General features: G+C 36.0%; 1 protein-coding gene across 1 annotated transcript in view; it reads left to right on the top strand.

Moving 5' to 3' along the window:
- cacna1hb (calcium voltage-gated channel subunit alpha1 Hb) overlaps positions 1-12,424 on the top strand; it is a 51,274-nt gene extending 38,850 nt beyond the window's left edge. Inside the window, exons 23-33 of the mRNA XM_089132525.1 lie at positions 210-402; positions 2,413-2,564; positions 3,928-4,037; positions 4,909-5,042; positions 5,676-5,746; positions 6,695-6,773; positions 7,555-7,676; positions 7,847-8,140; positions 8,945-9,101; positions 9,184-9,341; positions 10,632-12,424. Of these exons, the coding sequence (XP_088988651.1) occupies positions 210-402; positions 2,413-2,564; positions 3,928-4,037; positions 4,909-5,042; positions 5,676-5,746; positions 6,695-6,773; positions 7,555-7,676; positions 7,847-8,140; positions 8,945-9,101; positions 9,184-9,341; positions 10,632-11,600 (2,439 nt within the window). The 3' untranslated portion in view covers positions 11,601-12,424. The remainder of the gene's footprint in view (positions 1-209; positions 403-2,412; positions 2,565-3,927; positions 4,038-4,908; positions 5,043-5,675; positions 5,747-6,694; positions 6,774-7,554; positions 7,677-7,846; positions 8,141-8,944; positions 9,102-9,183; positions 9,342-10,631) is intronic.
- Positions 12,425-16,704: the final 4,280 nt, after the last annotated feature.

The raw sequence follows: 16,704 nt of genomic DNA, 5'->3' as shown, positions 1-16,704 counted from the left end.
CAGCATTTCCACAAAAGAATAGTATGAAAAATACGTGCAAGTCTAATATAGCATATAAAGTTTATATAGTTAGTATATATAAATGTGCTGATGCACACTGAAATATTCAAGGCTTAATTGGGAAAAAAAAGTGTACACATGAATATTTCCCAATGTGATCTCCTTATATCTAAATGATTTCTCTGTTCTTCTTTCTTCTCTCTTTATAGCCCATAAGGAATCATAATCCCTGGATGCTTCTGTACTTCATCTCCTTCCTGCTGATCGTCAGCTTCTTCGTGCTGAACATGTTTGTAGGCGTGGTGGTCGAGAACTTCCACAAGTGCAGACAAGACCAAGAGGAAGAGGAGGCCAGACGGAGAGAGGAAAAGAGAAAGAAGCGCATGGAGAAGAAACGCAGGAGTGAGTGTGTTTTTTTTTTTGCAGACTGCGTCATAATGAGACAATGCGACAAAACGTCAGTTAGTGAAAGCGAAATTCAGAACGAAACAACTAAATGGATTTTTTGCCTTTTTTGCCACTTAAAGGAGTAGTTCACTTTTAAAAAAAACTTTTGCTAATAATTTACTCACCCCCATGTCATCCGAGATGTCCATGTCATTCTTTCTTCAGTCGAAAAGAAATTAAGGTTTTTGATGAAAACATTCTAGCATTTTTCTCCATATAATGGACTTCAATGGGAACCAAAAGGTTCAAGGTCCAAAAGACAGTTGCAGTGCTAACTGCAAACTGTTCAAAGGGCTTTAAATGATTCCAGACAATGAATAATGGTCTTATCAAGCGAAACGATCGCTCATTTTTAGATCGCTCTAAAAAAAAAAAAAAGTTTAAGTTTTATAAGCTCAAATGGTCGCCTTGCTCTGTTCTGTGATGCATTCATGAATCTCCTGTTCATCAAAATGAACAAATCTTTTCCAGAGTCAACTCGTTCATTTTGTTAGTTGAATGAACCAAATGACACGAAAAAAAATTGTTCATTTTGATAAACAAGGAAACAGGAGAGTCTCGAACGCGCATCACAGAACAGAGCAAGGCGACCATTTGAGCTTATAAAACTTAAACTTTGTTATTTATTTATTAAATGAGCGATCGTTTCGCTTGATGAGACCCTTATTCATCGTCTGGAATCGTTTAAAGCCCTTTGAACAGTTTGCACTGAAACTGTCTTTTGGACCTTGAACTGTTTGGTTCCCATTGAAGTGCATTATATGGAGAAAAATCCTGGAATGTTTTCATCAAAAAACTTCATTTCTTTTCGACTGAAGAAAGAATGACATGGACATCTCGGATGACATGGGGGTGAGTAAATTATCAGCAAAAGTTTTTTGTTTTTTTTTAAAGTGAACTACGCCTTTAAATATTGACCAGAGCAGAGGACAACAAAATATTTTCTGGCTTGTCACTCCTGGTTAGGATAAAAAGAAAACTAGCATGGATCAGACTGGTTTTATTGCTTGTAATTGTATTGCACCACACTTGCTCGGCACAGTTCAGTTTGATTGCTGTCGTGTGTATTCTTGTGAAGTAGACAATTAGTATTGATTTTAGTATGTGTTCTTCAAAAGCCCTTTGACTTTGCTTGACTTCAAAACCACATAACCAGCATTTAATTACACATGAGACACACAATCATAAGTGAGAGTAAAATCATTTACTCTTGCCTCAAATCCCCCTTGAATCCTGTGCTTTAGTAGTTTTAATAGTGTCATGTAACAAGGCTATGAAAACAATGGGGACATTTTTAAACAATAGCTAGAACTTTCTTACATATTACGTACAGTATAGAAACCAAAGCCATGTTTAGGGGTCAAAATGTTGCCCTACTTTGGGACAGTAAGCAGATGCATAACAACAACCCAGAACCCTGAGGACCTAGCATTACTTACAGTACTATGGTATATATTAAAGACCATCACTGTACCATGGTGGTGCTGCCACAGTAGTGAATTGTAAAGTGACTTAGCTAGCTGTCTCAAGACCTCAGTCGCTCTGCCTCTTTCTTAAATGCACACAAAGCTTCTCTCAAAGACACCTTGAGCAGTCTTGAGCAGTGATGGATGTGGGGGGACGCTTGGCTGGACATTTATAACATCCCTCAGATGACTCGACTGTTTGCAAACTGTGATTACACACACACGCACACAGCCACGTTAGCAATTTATTGGCCAGACAAAACTGGGTCAGTGTGCTTGTGTTTGACAGGAACAAAGTAGCCTATACAGTACACTAACAACACACCTTCTGCCTTTGAGTTATTTCAATGAAATGTTGCATTATTACCATCAAATGTTCGCCTTGGATGTTCACAGCATCCTGTGATTCAAGATGAATGTGTGTATGTAGTCCCTGAATGATCTGAATACACCCTAATGAAGGTGCTCTATTGTTCTCTGTGTGTGTTTTGTCTTGTAGAGGCCATGCAGAGACCGTACTATGCAGACTACTCTCCAACACGCCTCTATATTCACACGCTCTGCACTAGTCATTATCTGGACCTCTTCATCACCATCATCATCGCCATTAATGTCCTTACAATGTCAATGGAGCACTACAGACAACCCAAGGTTTGGTGCATTACACGCACACCGCTTGAGCACTATGTTAAAGGGTTCGTTCACCCAAAAATGAAAATTAAGTCATTAATTACTCACCCCCATGCTGTTCCAACCCCGTAAGACCTTCGTTCATCTTCGGAACACAAATAAAGATATTTTTGATTGAATCTGAGAGCTGGATCAGTCCTACATAGACTGCCTAAGGGACTGGCTCTTGACGGCCCATAAAGTCATTAAAGAAAAGGTTTAAATATTCCATGTGCCTACAGCGGCTCAATTATAAGTTTATCAAGCGACGAGACTACTTTTTGTGCGAAAAAAACATAAATAACGACTTTATTCCACTATTCCATTACTTCCTTATGGGCGCATGCGCGAGAACTGAGACGAGGACGTTCTCATTCGTCTACTTCTTGTTACCGGCTGCTCACCGCTTAGGAGTTTTACCGCCACCTATAATATTAAAAATATCTATGTGGCAGTTTTTCCCCATTGAATCGATTGTTGACTTCAGACAGGGAAGAGCTCTTGTCTTAGAGGAATAAATGAGTTTCAAGACTCTGAAGAATGTATTATTTGCTAGCAGCCTATAGCCTTCGTTGCTGTGATTTTGACTGTCTCTTTAAAAATGTCAAAATTGTGGCCAGTGAAAATGCTTGTGAAAAAAAAGTTAGGCAGTATATAAAAAGTGTTTCTGTTGCTTCATGAAAATGTCTGAAACGTTTGTGCATTTGACAAATATTGCACTTCATCTGCGATAAAGTCTGTACAAGAATACAGTTCAAAATAAGCCTATACTATTTAAATAATAATTATAATGTCTATATATTTTTATCAGTGTTATTTTGATAAACATCACAAAATATTACATTATGGTTACATAAAAAGAGTTTACGGATTTGTGAACATTAGCGGTAGAGAAGGTGTCGGAATAAACACGATGTCATTGTAGAATCCGACCAATCGTGGAGCAGCGTGTGCTTGTGCAGGTGCTGTGGAGAAGCTGCGCAGACTGAGTCAGCCGTCTGCTCTCGCTACAGTGGCATAACCTGTCTCGAGTCAGACAACATTTCTAACCGGCTTGGATCTATTTCTAACCAATCTGTCTGTGCAGCGCTGAATGAAGTTGAACACACCTAATGACATCAGGCCAGGGGAAGGGTTGAAAAATAAAAGATGCCAACTGAAAAAGAAAGTTGTTTCAGAGGCAGAGCAAGTTATTACATTTTGATGAAATATTTATAACAGAATAGAATTATTCACTACAAGACCAGGATCATATCAATAAAATGGTCGATTTTGATTTCATGTGTATTTCAGAGTTTAATATTCCAGGTGTCTGATTGTCACTGTTTATGTCTGTGCTTTTCAGTATCTTGATGAAGGACTGAAATACTGTAACTATGTCTTCACGCTGGTCTTTGTGATCGAGGCTGTGCTGAAACTGGTTGCCTTTGGCTTTAGGAGATTTTTCAAAGAGAGGTAAGGCTCCCTCTTGAGGACATAATGCAGTGATGCAGTATCTTTCACTGCTTCAGTCATGGGACTGTTCTCATAACAGAAGTGAAGAGAAAACAGCTGCAGTCAGTTTAATTTCACTTTAATAGCGTGTTGCAGTTCAGAACTGCTATAACTGAGTGCAGTAATATGCTCTACTGTTCAAAAGTGTGGGGTTTGTTCTATCAAAAATACAGTAAAACTACTACTGTTGTGGGATATTATTACAATTTAAAGTACCTATATATTAAAATATAATTGATTCCTTTAATGACAAAGCTGATTTTCAGCATTATTAATGCAGTCTTCAGTTTCACATGATCCTTAAAGGGACAACGTGTAGGAATTGTTATAAGTAGTCTGAATTTAAAGTAAAGACGGATGTGGTGAAACTATGAGATGATAGTTGCACAAAAATATTTCAAGTGTCAGTCATTGATTGAAAGCCTGTCGCTCTGTCAGAATGTCATGCAAATGCAAAAACTTGCGATCCATGTTCCACTTTAGTATCAATTCACTGTTTTAAGTGCCTATCATGGAGAAAGGTCGCATGGTGTCATGAATAATAATGAGACAAGGTCTTCTCATGAATATTTATGAGACACATCCTGTGACGTTGACACAGTGTAAGAGCTCAGAAAGTCCCTAAATGAATTCCTTTTTATAAATCAAAAATACTGGATGCTAATATTGTCTTCCATAATGTCATTGATGTTCTGTGGGGCTTTAAGCTTGAAATGTCAGTGTTAAAGAAAGCCCTTTCCTCGGGCAGTCTCTAACACTTTCCAAGAATATTAAAATGGTTTCACAGGACCTTGTCTTCATCTCATTAATGTTTCTGTCTTTCTTCTGTTAGGTGGAATCAGTTAGACTTGGCCATTGTTCTTCTCTCCATCATGGGCATCACACTTGAGGAAATTGACCTGAATGCCTCTCTACCCATCAACCCAACTATCATACGCATCATGAGAGTGCTGCGCATCGCCAGAGGTAACAAATACACAAAGACACGCACATGCCAGCCATGACGTATGAGAAATAAAGCAATGCCTTAGATGTGTCAAGAGCGAGAAGAAGCTTGCTCCTCTTATACAAATGGGAAATTTGCACTACCATACAAAAATTTGGGGTCCATAATATATATTTTTGGAATTAAATTAATAAATGTATTCAGCAAGGACACATTCAACTTTTAAAAGTGATATTAAAGACATTTATAATGTTTTTAAAATTTCCACAAAAAAAAAGAATAGTAAGCAGCCCAACTGTTTTCAACATTGATAATAAGAAATGTTTCTCGAGCAGCAAATCGCCATATTACAATGATTTATGGAGGATCATGTGACGCTGAAGACTAGGGTAATGATGCTGAAACTAAAAATGACTGTTTTATTGTATTTTTGATCAAATTAATACAGCCTTGGTGAGCATAAGAGACTACTTTCAAAAGCATTAAAACAACTTAGAGACCCTAAATAGTCATTTTGAATGGTAGTGTATTCTTTTTATATTGTGCTTACAGATGTTTAAGGACAGTGAGGATATATGGCAAGTAATGTAAAAAAGAGATTTCGATGATTAAAATAGGAATGAATTGTAATATACAGTAAAATTCCCTTTCAGTGTTGAAGCTGTTGAAGATGGCCACAGGAATGAGATCTCTTCTGGATACAGTAGTTCAAGCTTTACCGCAGGTCAGTGCGTTCATGTGTTTGTGTATCTTTTAGAGGGTATGTGCGTGATGTCACCTTTGGCCGGCGTGCCTGCAGTTACTCAGTGAGTGGCAAAAAGACTGAGCGGCTGTATTTGTTTTCAGCGTGAATGTCGCGAAAAACAAACACAACACATATAAAGTGGGAAAGAGCTTTGCGATTGACTGTACAATTCGATTTCACAAAAAATCTGAGGTATATTTTTACAGACTGCTATAGAAAGAGCAAATGAATCGCTGCAATTCACAGAAACAATTGGACTCCAGCCAACGAAAGGTGGATTTGTAGTTATCGTTTTGTGTCAATATACTGAATTTAGGTGTAAAACCATGACCATATTATTTGTATTGTTATATATATTAACAACTCATAAATTAAATATTTATCATTGCATATTCTACATTATTGGATGTTTTTTTTAATAAACACTGACCAAAAAAAAAAAACTCTAAAGTTTCAGGGCTGGACAATATGATGATATACTGTATATAGGCTATATATAACACTGATATAAGTGATCACCCAGATTTAGACCTACCTATATTGTATTTGTAAAGCGTTCACAGGCAAATTTGCTTTATGTTTAGGTATATATTCCTTTGATTTCCCCGGTGTCGAAATCCGGCAAACATAAATGTCAGGCAACATGATTCCTGGCTAAATGTCAATATCCATGGATCGCTGGATCTTTAGTAAGATGTAAGGAACACTATATTGAGTCCAACAGTTCGTTTAAATTGATAAAATTGTTCGTTTTAGTCGCATTTTCGCAGTTTCGCAGGCTGAGGGGGGTTGTTCCGGGGGAAAGTGACGTCAATGCATTCCCTCTATAGTGGAACTACAGTACTTCATAGATACAGTACCTTACTGTATGTGGCCCCAGATGGAATATATACACGGCTTTATTCTGGTGATGTTCTGCTTCTCTAGGTTGGTAATCTGGGTCTGCTTTTTATGCTGCTGTTCTTCATCTATGCGGCACTGGGAGTTGAACTCTTTGGCAAACTTGGTCGGTATACCTTTCATTTCCTGTTATCATACACTGCCGTTCAAAAATTTGGGGTTGATAAGATGTTTAACTGTTTTTGAAAGAAGTCTCTCGTTCTTACCAAAGCTGCGTTTATTTGATCAAAATAGTGGTACTGTAAATAACTACACTGTAAAAAAAATATTTTCAAGATTTGTAATAACAGCATTTTTTTCTTTTGTCAAATCAACTTAAATAATTTGTTTAGTTCAGATAACTTATTATTTTGAGTTTCTGATGATTAAATCAATCTCCTTCATTGTATTAACTCACTTTTTCCAGTTCATTCAACTTAAAATTTGAAGGCAACCAGGTTATTTATTTTTAAGTTAAACCAACAATATTTTTTTACAGTGTATTGTCTATTTTAATAGATTTTAAAATGTAATTTATTCCTCTGATGGCAAAGCTGAATTTTTGGCATCATTACTCCAGTCTTCAGTGTCACATGATCCTTCAGAAATGATTCTAATATGCTAATTTGCTGTTTTAGATTTTTTATGTTTTTTATGATTAATTGAAATTTAAATAGAATAGCTTGCATTTTAAATCTTTAGTTAAAATTATAAATGCCTGTACTGTCACTTTTAATTAATTTAAATTGTCCTTGGATGAATAATACAAAAGTATAGTATATAAAGTATACAAAAGTATACAAAAATCCTACAGAGCCCATGCTTTGAATGGTAGTGTATGTCGTTGCATAAAACAAATAAATGCGTTTTTGAGGTGAAGTATTAAAATGAATGTTTTTTTAAATCAGAATGCACTGAGGAGAGCCCATGTGAGGGTTTGAGCCGACATGCTACATTTCAGAACTTCGGCATGGCATTCCTCACTCTGTTCCGCATTTCCACGGGAGACAACTGGAACGGAATCATGAAGGTATTTTGCAAACCATGAAAAATATTCATGCAGCATGTTATAAATTCCTGATTAGAGAATGCCGATGTTAAATGTTAGCTTGTCAGGTTATTTGTTGCCCACACACAAAACATCATAAGGACTTTTTGACCTTGGCAGAACTCACAATTTCTGTTTCTGTGTGTGTCTAGGATACTCTGCGGGAATGTAAAAATGACAAATGTCTGAGTTACCTTCCGCTTTTGTCACCTCTGTACTTTGTGACATTTGTGCTGGTGGCACAGTTTGTGCTGGTCAATGTTGTGGTCGCTGTGCTCATGAAACATTTAGAGGAAAGTAACAAAGATGCCCGTGAGGAGGCAGAGATGGATGCGGAGTTGAAGGAGGAGCTTAAGGGTGGTCGCAGACAAAGCTCCGCCTCTATGGGCGGAGTCATTGGGCCGGAAGGTACAGCTGTTAAAATGGAGACTCTCTCACATGAACAGGTGAGTTCTATTAAATTAGAGTAATGATAAAGGTATTTTAGATATGTTTAAGATGACCATTTTAAATATATTATATTTTAGTATAATATAAAAATAAAAACATGTAATGTTTGAAAATGCCTGACAAACATGCCTGAAAATACAGTACTCTAAGTAACTAGGGAATACATAGCCTTTATGCAAAATAATGTATATATGTACTGTATATCAGATATTTGGGCTATACATGGTTATTCCATTCTATTACATCTTATTTTCTTTGTTTCTTCTACATGGCACTAATCTGCCTTCCATGCATTGGATTCTTAGACACTGAATACAAATTCTATAGAAGTGAATCTTGCATAATTTAGAGGTGAATATGGTGTACTGCCATGAAAAAAAATTGAAAAAAAAATTAAAGTCACCATGAAATCAAAGTTGTCCATTCTTATATTTTATTACATATTGCCGTATTTTTGATAAAAGATTTTTCTGTGCACATCTTTATTTTTTTAATTCATGTGCCTTTGTAATCTTTAATAAAAGTAACTTACCTTTCATCCTGCAGTGGCATCTCTTCCCTGATGATGTTTACTGGCATACATAAAAATGAATCAACATGCAATCTATTTTGATTTGATTTACTAAAATAATATAAATATTATTTTATTATGTATATATAAATAATGCAATAATATATTGTATTTATAAATATTTTTTATATTTTTTTAAGAATATGCAGTGTCATTAAGCCTGTTTTTAAGAAATGGCAAAACATTACAGTTAAAGTGCTCTTATCTTAATGATTTGTTGTGTTTGCAGGGCAAAGACCCCAATTATGGCAACTTCCTGACAGTTGGGAGGCCGTCTATGTCACGGATGCTGTCCTTACCCAATGACAGTTACATGCTGTATCCTGTTAAGCCTGTATATGGGTCCGTTCATGATAGATTCTCCAGACAGGACTCTACACTACCAGGTGACAAAACTAAGCCAGTCCTGACTCTTTATGACACACGTAAAGAGAGAGAATATGACTGAAGCTGTTGGTGTGCTTTCAGGCTCCTCTCTCTCACTCGGGACCCAGTCCTGTGAAGATAGTGCCGTAATGCAGGTTTCAGGAACTGCATCTCAGACGAGCCTGGCCTCCATTCCTGCTCTCCACCCTCTAAACCGAAGAGCCAGATCTAGTAATGGCTTCAGAGCTCTAAAGAGACAGGTACCACAGTAACTCTCATCCCTTTTTAATAGATTAAATCAATTAGTCTATTAGATAAAATACACTTTTTTTCTTTGTCGAACGAAATGCTAAATTTGAGATTTCAATCATGTGAACTTTTGTATAAAGTGTCAGACGCTTTTACTTCCATTGGCGTTTTTACTTCCATTACTTCCAAAAAACACCTCCGTTTTATTCAGAGGCCCAAGCTGAGAAAACAAAAAATGAAATTTGGTGCAGATGCTGCTATTTATGTTTCTAAAAAGTAAGATGAAATTCTGATAACTTTTTAATGTGAATCAATGAACATATATGAATATTTAATTGAATATGTAGCAGGCCCGGCTCCACGTGGGGTGCTTGGGGCCAGGGTGGGCCTGGTTCATCAACCTTCATCAGGTTCCCGAACTCTCTCAATTCAGATAATTTCCACATAAAAAATGTAGTCATTCACTATATCATAGTGTTTAACATGTTAAACATGTTTATATAATATAAAGTAACTTTAATAGTTCCCAAAAAAAAAAAAAATTAAATGAAGAACATGTTATCATTTTTAGTTAGTAACACGTTTGTTTTAGATGATGTAAATAGTTATTTTAAAATACGTTTTTTATCAAATCTATAGTTACTTAATTGACACAAGATCTATTAAGGGATATATATATATATATATATATATATATATATATATATATAATCTCCCTTAATAGAACTTATATATATATATTTAAAGTTACTAAATAGTTCCAAAATATATTCAAAAAATCTTCAAAATGAATAACATGTTAACATTTTTAGTTAGTAACAAGTTTGTTATAGTAGATGTAAATAGTTATTTTAAAAGATCTGCTCCTTTTTATTAAATCTATATTTACTATAGTTATCTATAGGTAGTTATTGATACAAGATCTGTTAAGAGGTCAACAAAATATTACAAATGTAAAAAGAGAGAATGTAAAAATAAACATGTTAAACATGCATATATATATATATTAAAAGTTACTAAATAGTTCCAAAATATGTACAAAAAATATTAAAAATGAAGAAAACACAACAATAACAAACAAACACCCTAACAATTACCTTAAATGCATGATATTAAATTATATCAACAGTCATGTGAGACTAAATTATCACCACACACACATATATAAATATACATTTTGTATCAAATTAAATATTAAATTATATATTAAATAAATACATTAAATGACTACAAAGCATTCAAGATGGTTGTGTGATGAATATTTTTGCAATGTTTGTCCTTACATCTGTTCTTACCTGCAGCAAGCAATAAAGAGTGACTCCTTCGATTCCACAAACCTTGACTCCAGAGACACCTTACATATCCCGAGCAAGCCCTGCTCCAGTGATAATCTCCTTCTCAAAGTACCCATGATGCCCCTCACCGGTGGATCTGCCCCCTGTTCCCCCCAGGCCTCAGCCCCCGCTCGCCCCCGCAGCCGGACAGCGAGCGTACAGACAAACAGACATGTGTACAGCCAGCGCAGCATCCCCTGCCGAAACACAGCGCGCCATACGCACTCCATCAAATCTCTGCCGGTAACGCACACACATGCACAAACAGAGCTACGGGATTCAGACGACTCGGCCCGACTCAACACCAACATCACCCAAAGAAGAGCCTCTCGGTGTGGGGCACGCAGCCACAACCCACATTTCTGTTCTGACACCCAGTCTCAGGACTCATTGCACAGTGGGACGGCCCGTCAACCGGACACAAGTGCTCATGGTCTACGGAAGCACAACAGTATGGAGAATAACGGCTTCCTATCTCAGCTCCAAATCCCTCGCCGTCACTCGACGCACGGACTACTACTTCAACAGCAGACAATTTCACCATCACCCAAAAAGGAGAAAATGAGCCCTCCGTGCATCTCCATCGACCCGCCTACCGAAGCGGTCGGCCAGGAGCACAGCACGGTTCTGAGGAGGCGGACCCCATCCTTTGACTCCGCTCTACCACGGGACTCGCCGGATCTTCCTGACGTGCAGGACCAACCTCTTTTGCCTAGTCGTTTGCCCCTCCCACAATTCTCTTTTGACCAATCAGATGTAAGTTCCCTGAGTAGCCTGTCGGAACTGCTCTCGGATAGTGACCAGTCGACGCGCTCCTTCCTTCCTGAGGCGCGGTCGGGGCTTGTGGGAGAGGCAGCTCAGAGTCACCTCAGGAAGAAGGTATTGGTCAGAATGGCCAGCACTAGGGATCCAGGAAATGAGGATCCGGTGGCCTAGGGCCCGGGACACCGCGCAGGAAGCCACTCACCCATTCCGCCTCTTCGCAAAGCATTTTAATAACAGGAAGAGGCGGTGTCGGCAAAAGTATGCAAATGTGTTTCTGATGGAACTGATCTTTTTTTGCCTGATCATATTGATTAGGGAACTTGTGTTAGTGTTCATCATCACATACGTTGAAATTGTGACATCATATGAAAATCCATCACAGAACCAACTTGCATTGTGGCATATAATTATTACTGCACATGACGGTGCAATTTTAACCCTCATATTTTGTTTGGGGTCTGAAAGGTTGATCGTTAAATCGTTTAAAAAGTGTCATTTAAATTTCTAATGTAACCCTCGTTCCCTGAAGGAGAGAACGTCAGATGTTACACTGAACGTGAGCGACTGATAGGGAACTCTGTAATGGCTGACATAATATATAATAGGCAAAAATACAATCTTTTGAAATGGGAGACTTTTTGAAATGAACCTTTAGACAAAATATTTTATAAAGAAAAAACATTGAATTTGTATTTTTGTTGAGTATCATGTTTGATACATCAGGCTTTTATGACTCATATAGTATGATATAGAAAAATCGAGAAAGAGGAGACACCTCAATTTTGTTTTTGGCCCAATCTGAGCAGAAATGCAATTTGGTGCAGTTGCTGATACTGTATTTATAAGGTCAATTAGATTATATCTCCAAATAATATGTACGATTATATTTAAATGCTTAGTTTTATGATCAAAGCTCTGTTTTTATTGTGGAAGCAAAGTATGTAATACAATACAATAATGAATGAGAGATAAATAAAAGCCTGATGTTTTAACATGATTTTTGTAAAAAAAAAAAAAAAAAGGTGTTTGAAATACAGTATTACTAACAATATAAAATGTTATTAACAATAAAATGTTTTCCTTCAGTAGAGATTTCACAGCAAAAAGACACATGTACCACAACCTGAAGGGAATGATTTAAAGGAGAACTCCGGCGCAAAATGAACCTTTGGTCTAATAAAACATCGTTAGTCAACCGTTCTCTGAGATTTGTTTTCATGATAATCGAATGTAAAGAGTTTTATCTCTAAAAACTGTTTAGCGTATAATACTGGGGGCATTTAATAAGTAAAAAGAAATCGCTAGTTTATACCACTAACAAGGCTCAAAATAGCCCCACACTAACACAGTAACATAATGAGGGTCCATATACAAAACGAAGCATTGAGAACTTTGTAAGTGTACAGACCGTTTAATAAGAAGGTACTTTATAAAGACAGTTCACTTCGTGTATACAAACAGCAGCCATCTTTGGAAAACAGTCACAACAAGTCAAACCATGAACGCCGTGCTGAGTGAGCTGAACTCAGTGGCGCAACTACCCAGTTTCAGAGGGGTATGCAGCAACAATTTTAGCGCCCCCCCCCCCCCCCCCCAATAAAAAAAGAAGGAAAAATGAATGTAATGTAAGTGTGCTGTGTAGTAAGAAAGGAAGAAATGAGAGCTAACAGAAAAAAATAAGTGCAAAATTGTTGTTTATTAACACAATTAAACTATAGCTACTCCACCTTGATGAACCCCCTAAGAAAACTATAAGCTCCACTGTAACAGCAATACCAGTGTTTCTCACAGGATTTTAGGTAAAACTGTGGTAGGTGTACCTCTATTTCTGTAGGGGGGTTCGGGGGCATGCTCCCCCGTAAGAAAATTTTGTGTTCTGTAATGTTAAATTCAGCAGTCTGGTGCACTTTGAGAGTTCAAAATTGAAAGCTCCAACCCATATTCAGGGTGCAAATTAAACAAAGAAAAATTTGAACCTCTTTTAGTTAGTGTCTGTCTACATTACACTACTACATTATAATAGGCCCTAGTTATAATATTAATCCCATGATAGTAATAGCCATAAAGGCTATTGTAAAACAAATACACAGAAAAATAAAGGAAACTTTCATAATTAGTTTTGCACTAATTTCTGTACTTGAAAGATATAAGCTCATAATGACATGTTTCATGGGCCAGTGTGTCAGAAAAAAAAACTAAAGCTGACTTTTTTTGACCAATGCATTACACCAGTACAGCGCCGCCAATTAAGCAAAAAACAAACAACAAACAAATGGGCCGCCGATGTATGAGTTATGTGGGCCGTTAAGACAAATAAATTAAAAAAGGATGAAATGTATTGGCTGAAAAGCACGTCGGCCCAGCGGGAATCTCCCGGTAGTCCCGATGGCCACAGAGATATATAGCCTACATGCCTGTCACATTTTAAATCCTACCTGTTGGCTTTCAGCAATGCATGCAGTTATTTAGCTGCTGTCGCATCAATTGACATGCCATCTCCTTTTCTCTCTTTCTTTTTCTATTTTTAGCCCCACAGCATTTTGTTTTATCAATCTTTTTCGACGACAACTCACTACTTGTACCTGCTCGCTCAGCGCTCACGGCGCCCCCGCCCGCTCGCGATATTACCTGCCCCCCTTCTCCACGAGGGCGCCTACTCTAGCCTGGCTGTTAGTCCTCTAAAATTTTATATAACATTGAATGAATGCAGAAATGATTTAGAAACGCACAACGGCAGCTACATATAGAAATACAATATAGCCAATATATAATTTTTTTTTTTTTTACCATCGCTTTGGCGCCCCCCATTGTGCTGCGCCCCTATGCGCCGCATATAGCGCATACCCACTTTTTGCGCCACTGGCTGAACTGTATGAACGGCGTTCGAGGATCGACTTATCGAGACTATTTTCTAAGATGGCTCCTGTCTGTATACACGAAGTGAACTGTCTTTATAAAGTAACTTCTTATTAAACGGTCTGTACACTTACAAAGTTCTCAATGCTTCGTTTTGCATGTATAGACCCTCATTATGTTACTGTGTTAGTGTGGGGCTATTTTGAGCCTTATATGCTAAACAGTTTTTAGAGATAAAACTCTTTACATTCGATTATCATGAAAACAAATCTCAGAGAACGATTGACTAGGTACCGATGTTTTATTAGACCAAAGGTTCATTTTGCGCCGGAGTTCTCCTTTAAAAAGTAAAAACTATACATCAAATGGCATGTAGATTTTGTACAACAGGTTTTTCCACAAAGTTTTGATCATGTTTATAATTTAGAGGCCTTAGAAATGTTATAGGGTTAAAGATCATTTCATGAGAAATGTTATAGGGTTAAAGTTCATTTCGTTTCCTAATGAAAACTAATTATAAAAGTTAATTTTATCATAAACATACTTCAGATATCCACCTTAAATGTACCTTAAATTTAGAGTCACATAGACCCCAGGTCTTAAGCATGAATAAATGCTATTCATTTTCATCTGCATGACATTGTTTTGTTTTAAACCTTTGACAAACACCAATTGTGTGACTGGATACTTCAAATCATGCAGTTTGTGGAGGAGAAGTGTAGTTTTACTTTTTTAAAAGATTAGATTAGATTAGAGTTTTATCTTTCGCTGGCAAAAAAAAAAAACGATTTCTAAAAAAGTAAAACAGTAAATTTAAAAAAAAAAATAAAACAGATATGATCAGGCAGAGGAACAGAGCAAAAGAATTGGTAAGGAAATAATGAGTTAGTTTTTAAATTCTTATTAGTTAGCCAATCTCAACAGAACATGAGGGTTAAATGTCAGCGCTATGTCTCATCTTCAAACAAACCCTTATGTCACATGATTAATTAACCTAACTGTCATAAACACCCTATTGTCTTATACAGAGTATACGACACATAGAAATATTTTAGCTGAAACACATGCATGTTTCATAATGCTGAAAGAATGAAATGATTATTGTATATATGTGTGGCATGTGATATTTTTGTAAAGGGTCAGAGTTTTACATGTTGTTGGCCTTCAGGAAGAAACGGTGATAAAGGAATGTTCCGTGTTCAAGCTCTACATTAGAAAATCATTTGTAAAAAATAGTGTGTGTGCAGTGATGCAGTGGAAGTCTATGGGGCAAAACATTGCAGCAGGATCAAATAAATGAAAAACTACAGCCACAAGAATTCAACATTGTGTCGACATGACACTACTGTGATAACATTGCCTTCCTACTAACCCTATGCAAACTTGTACGTTTGGTGTCGGATTTACTTTCAAACAAATAAGTACAAACACACTGAAAATGAACTGCAATTTTGAAGTAGAAAACTGAAATATTGTCAAATGTACTCCAATAATCTGTTATTTTAATCATTATAGCTTTTACTATTATATTTTTAGTTTTCATGTTCATTTTAGTGAAATTTTATTTTGAGTCATTGTCTCAGTTTTTTTATTTAGGTTTAATTTATTTTTATTTAGGTTTTACTTCATTTTAGTTTTAATTTATTTCCAGTTAATCATTTTATTCCTATTTAAATATTTATTCAGTTTATAAGATTTTTTTTTCCTTATTTCTGTTTATTGTCAAGGCAACAACTGGCAACAAAAAACAGAAATATTTTAATAGATTTTGTTTTTATTGACAATAACTCTTAATATGCTTTATTTGCAATTTTTTATCATTTTTACAGGTTTATGGAGAACAGAGTGCCAAAAAGTAAAAAATAATAATAATGATAATAAATAAATAAAAGTAAAATGAATAAATAAATCAATTAATAATATACTAATTTAAAATAAATAAAAAATGTTTTAGAAAATGACAAATAAATAGATTTATCTGTTGATTTCATGTTTAAAACTTTAGTCCAGACTCCAGAATAGGACTTTTTTATTTATTCCACCTTATTTCAACTTAAAAACTTAAGTTCAGTTTCTGCCTTCAATTTTGAGTATATTCACATTGGATTAAATTATATTAAACTGACTTGAAAAATCGAGTTGAATCTCATATAATTTATTTTTTTAAAATTTGAAATTGCAGAGGCCTTAAAACCTTCTGGAATATTTTCCCCTTAGTCTTTTGTTGTAAGAGCTTGTAACACATTTTGTTGGTTTTATTTAATTGAGAACTTGACATTATTTTCAGTAGAGATTATCATTAAATTTTTAAACCATGAAGTGTTCTTTCTTTTGAACTGCAGTGCACTATATGTGTCATGTAAACATTTACTCAAATAATTTTTTTTTTTTTTCATATGCACAAGTACAGAAGCTTCCA

This window comes from Pimephales promelas, chromosome 6 (assembly GCF_988280905.1).
Source record: "Pimephales promelas chromosome 6, fPimPro1.hap1.1, whole genome shotgun sequence".
NCBI classification, from domain to species: domain Eukaryota; kingdom Metazoa; phylum Chordata; class Actinopteri; order Cypriniformes; family Leuciscidae; genus Pimephales; species Pimephales promelas.
Note: the sequence above shows the minus strand (reverse complement) of the source record. Positions and strands in the feature narration are given on the sequence as shown.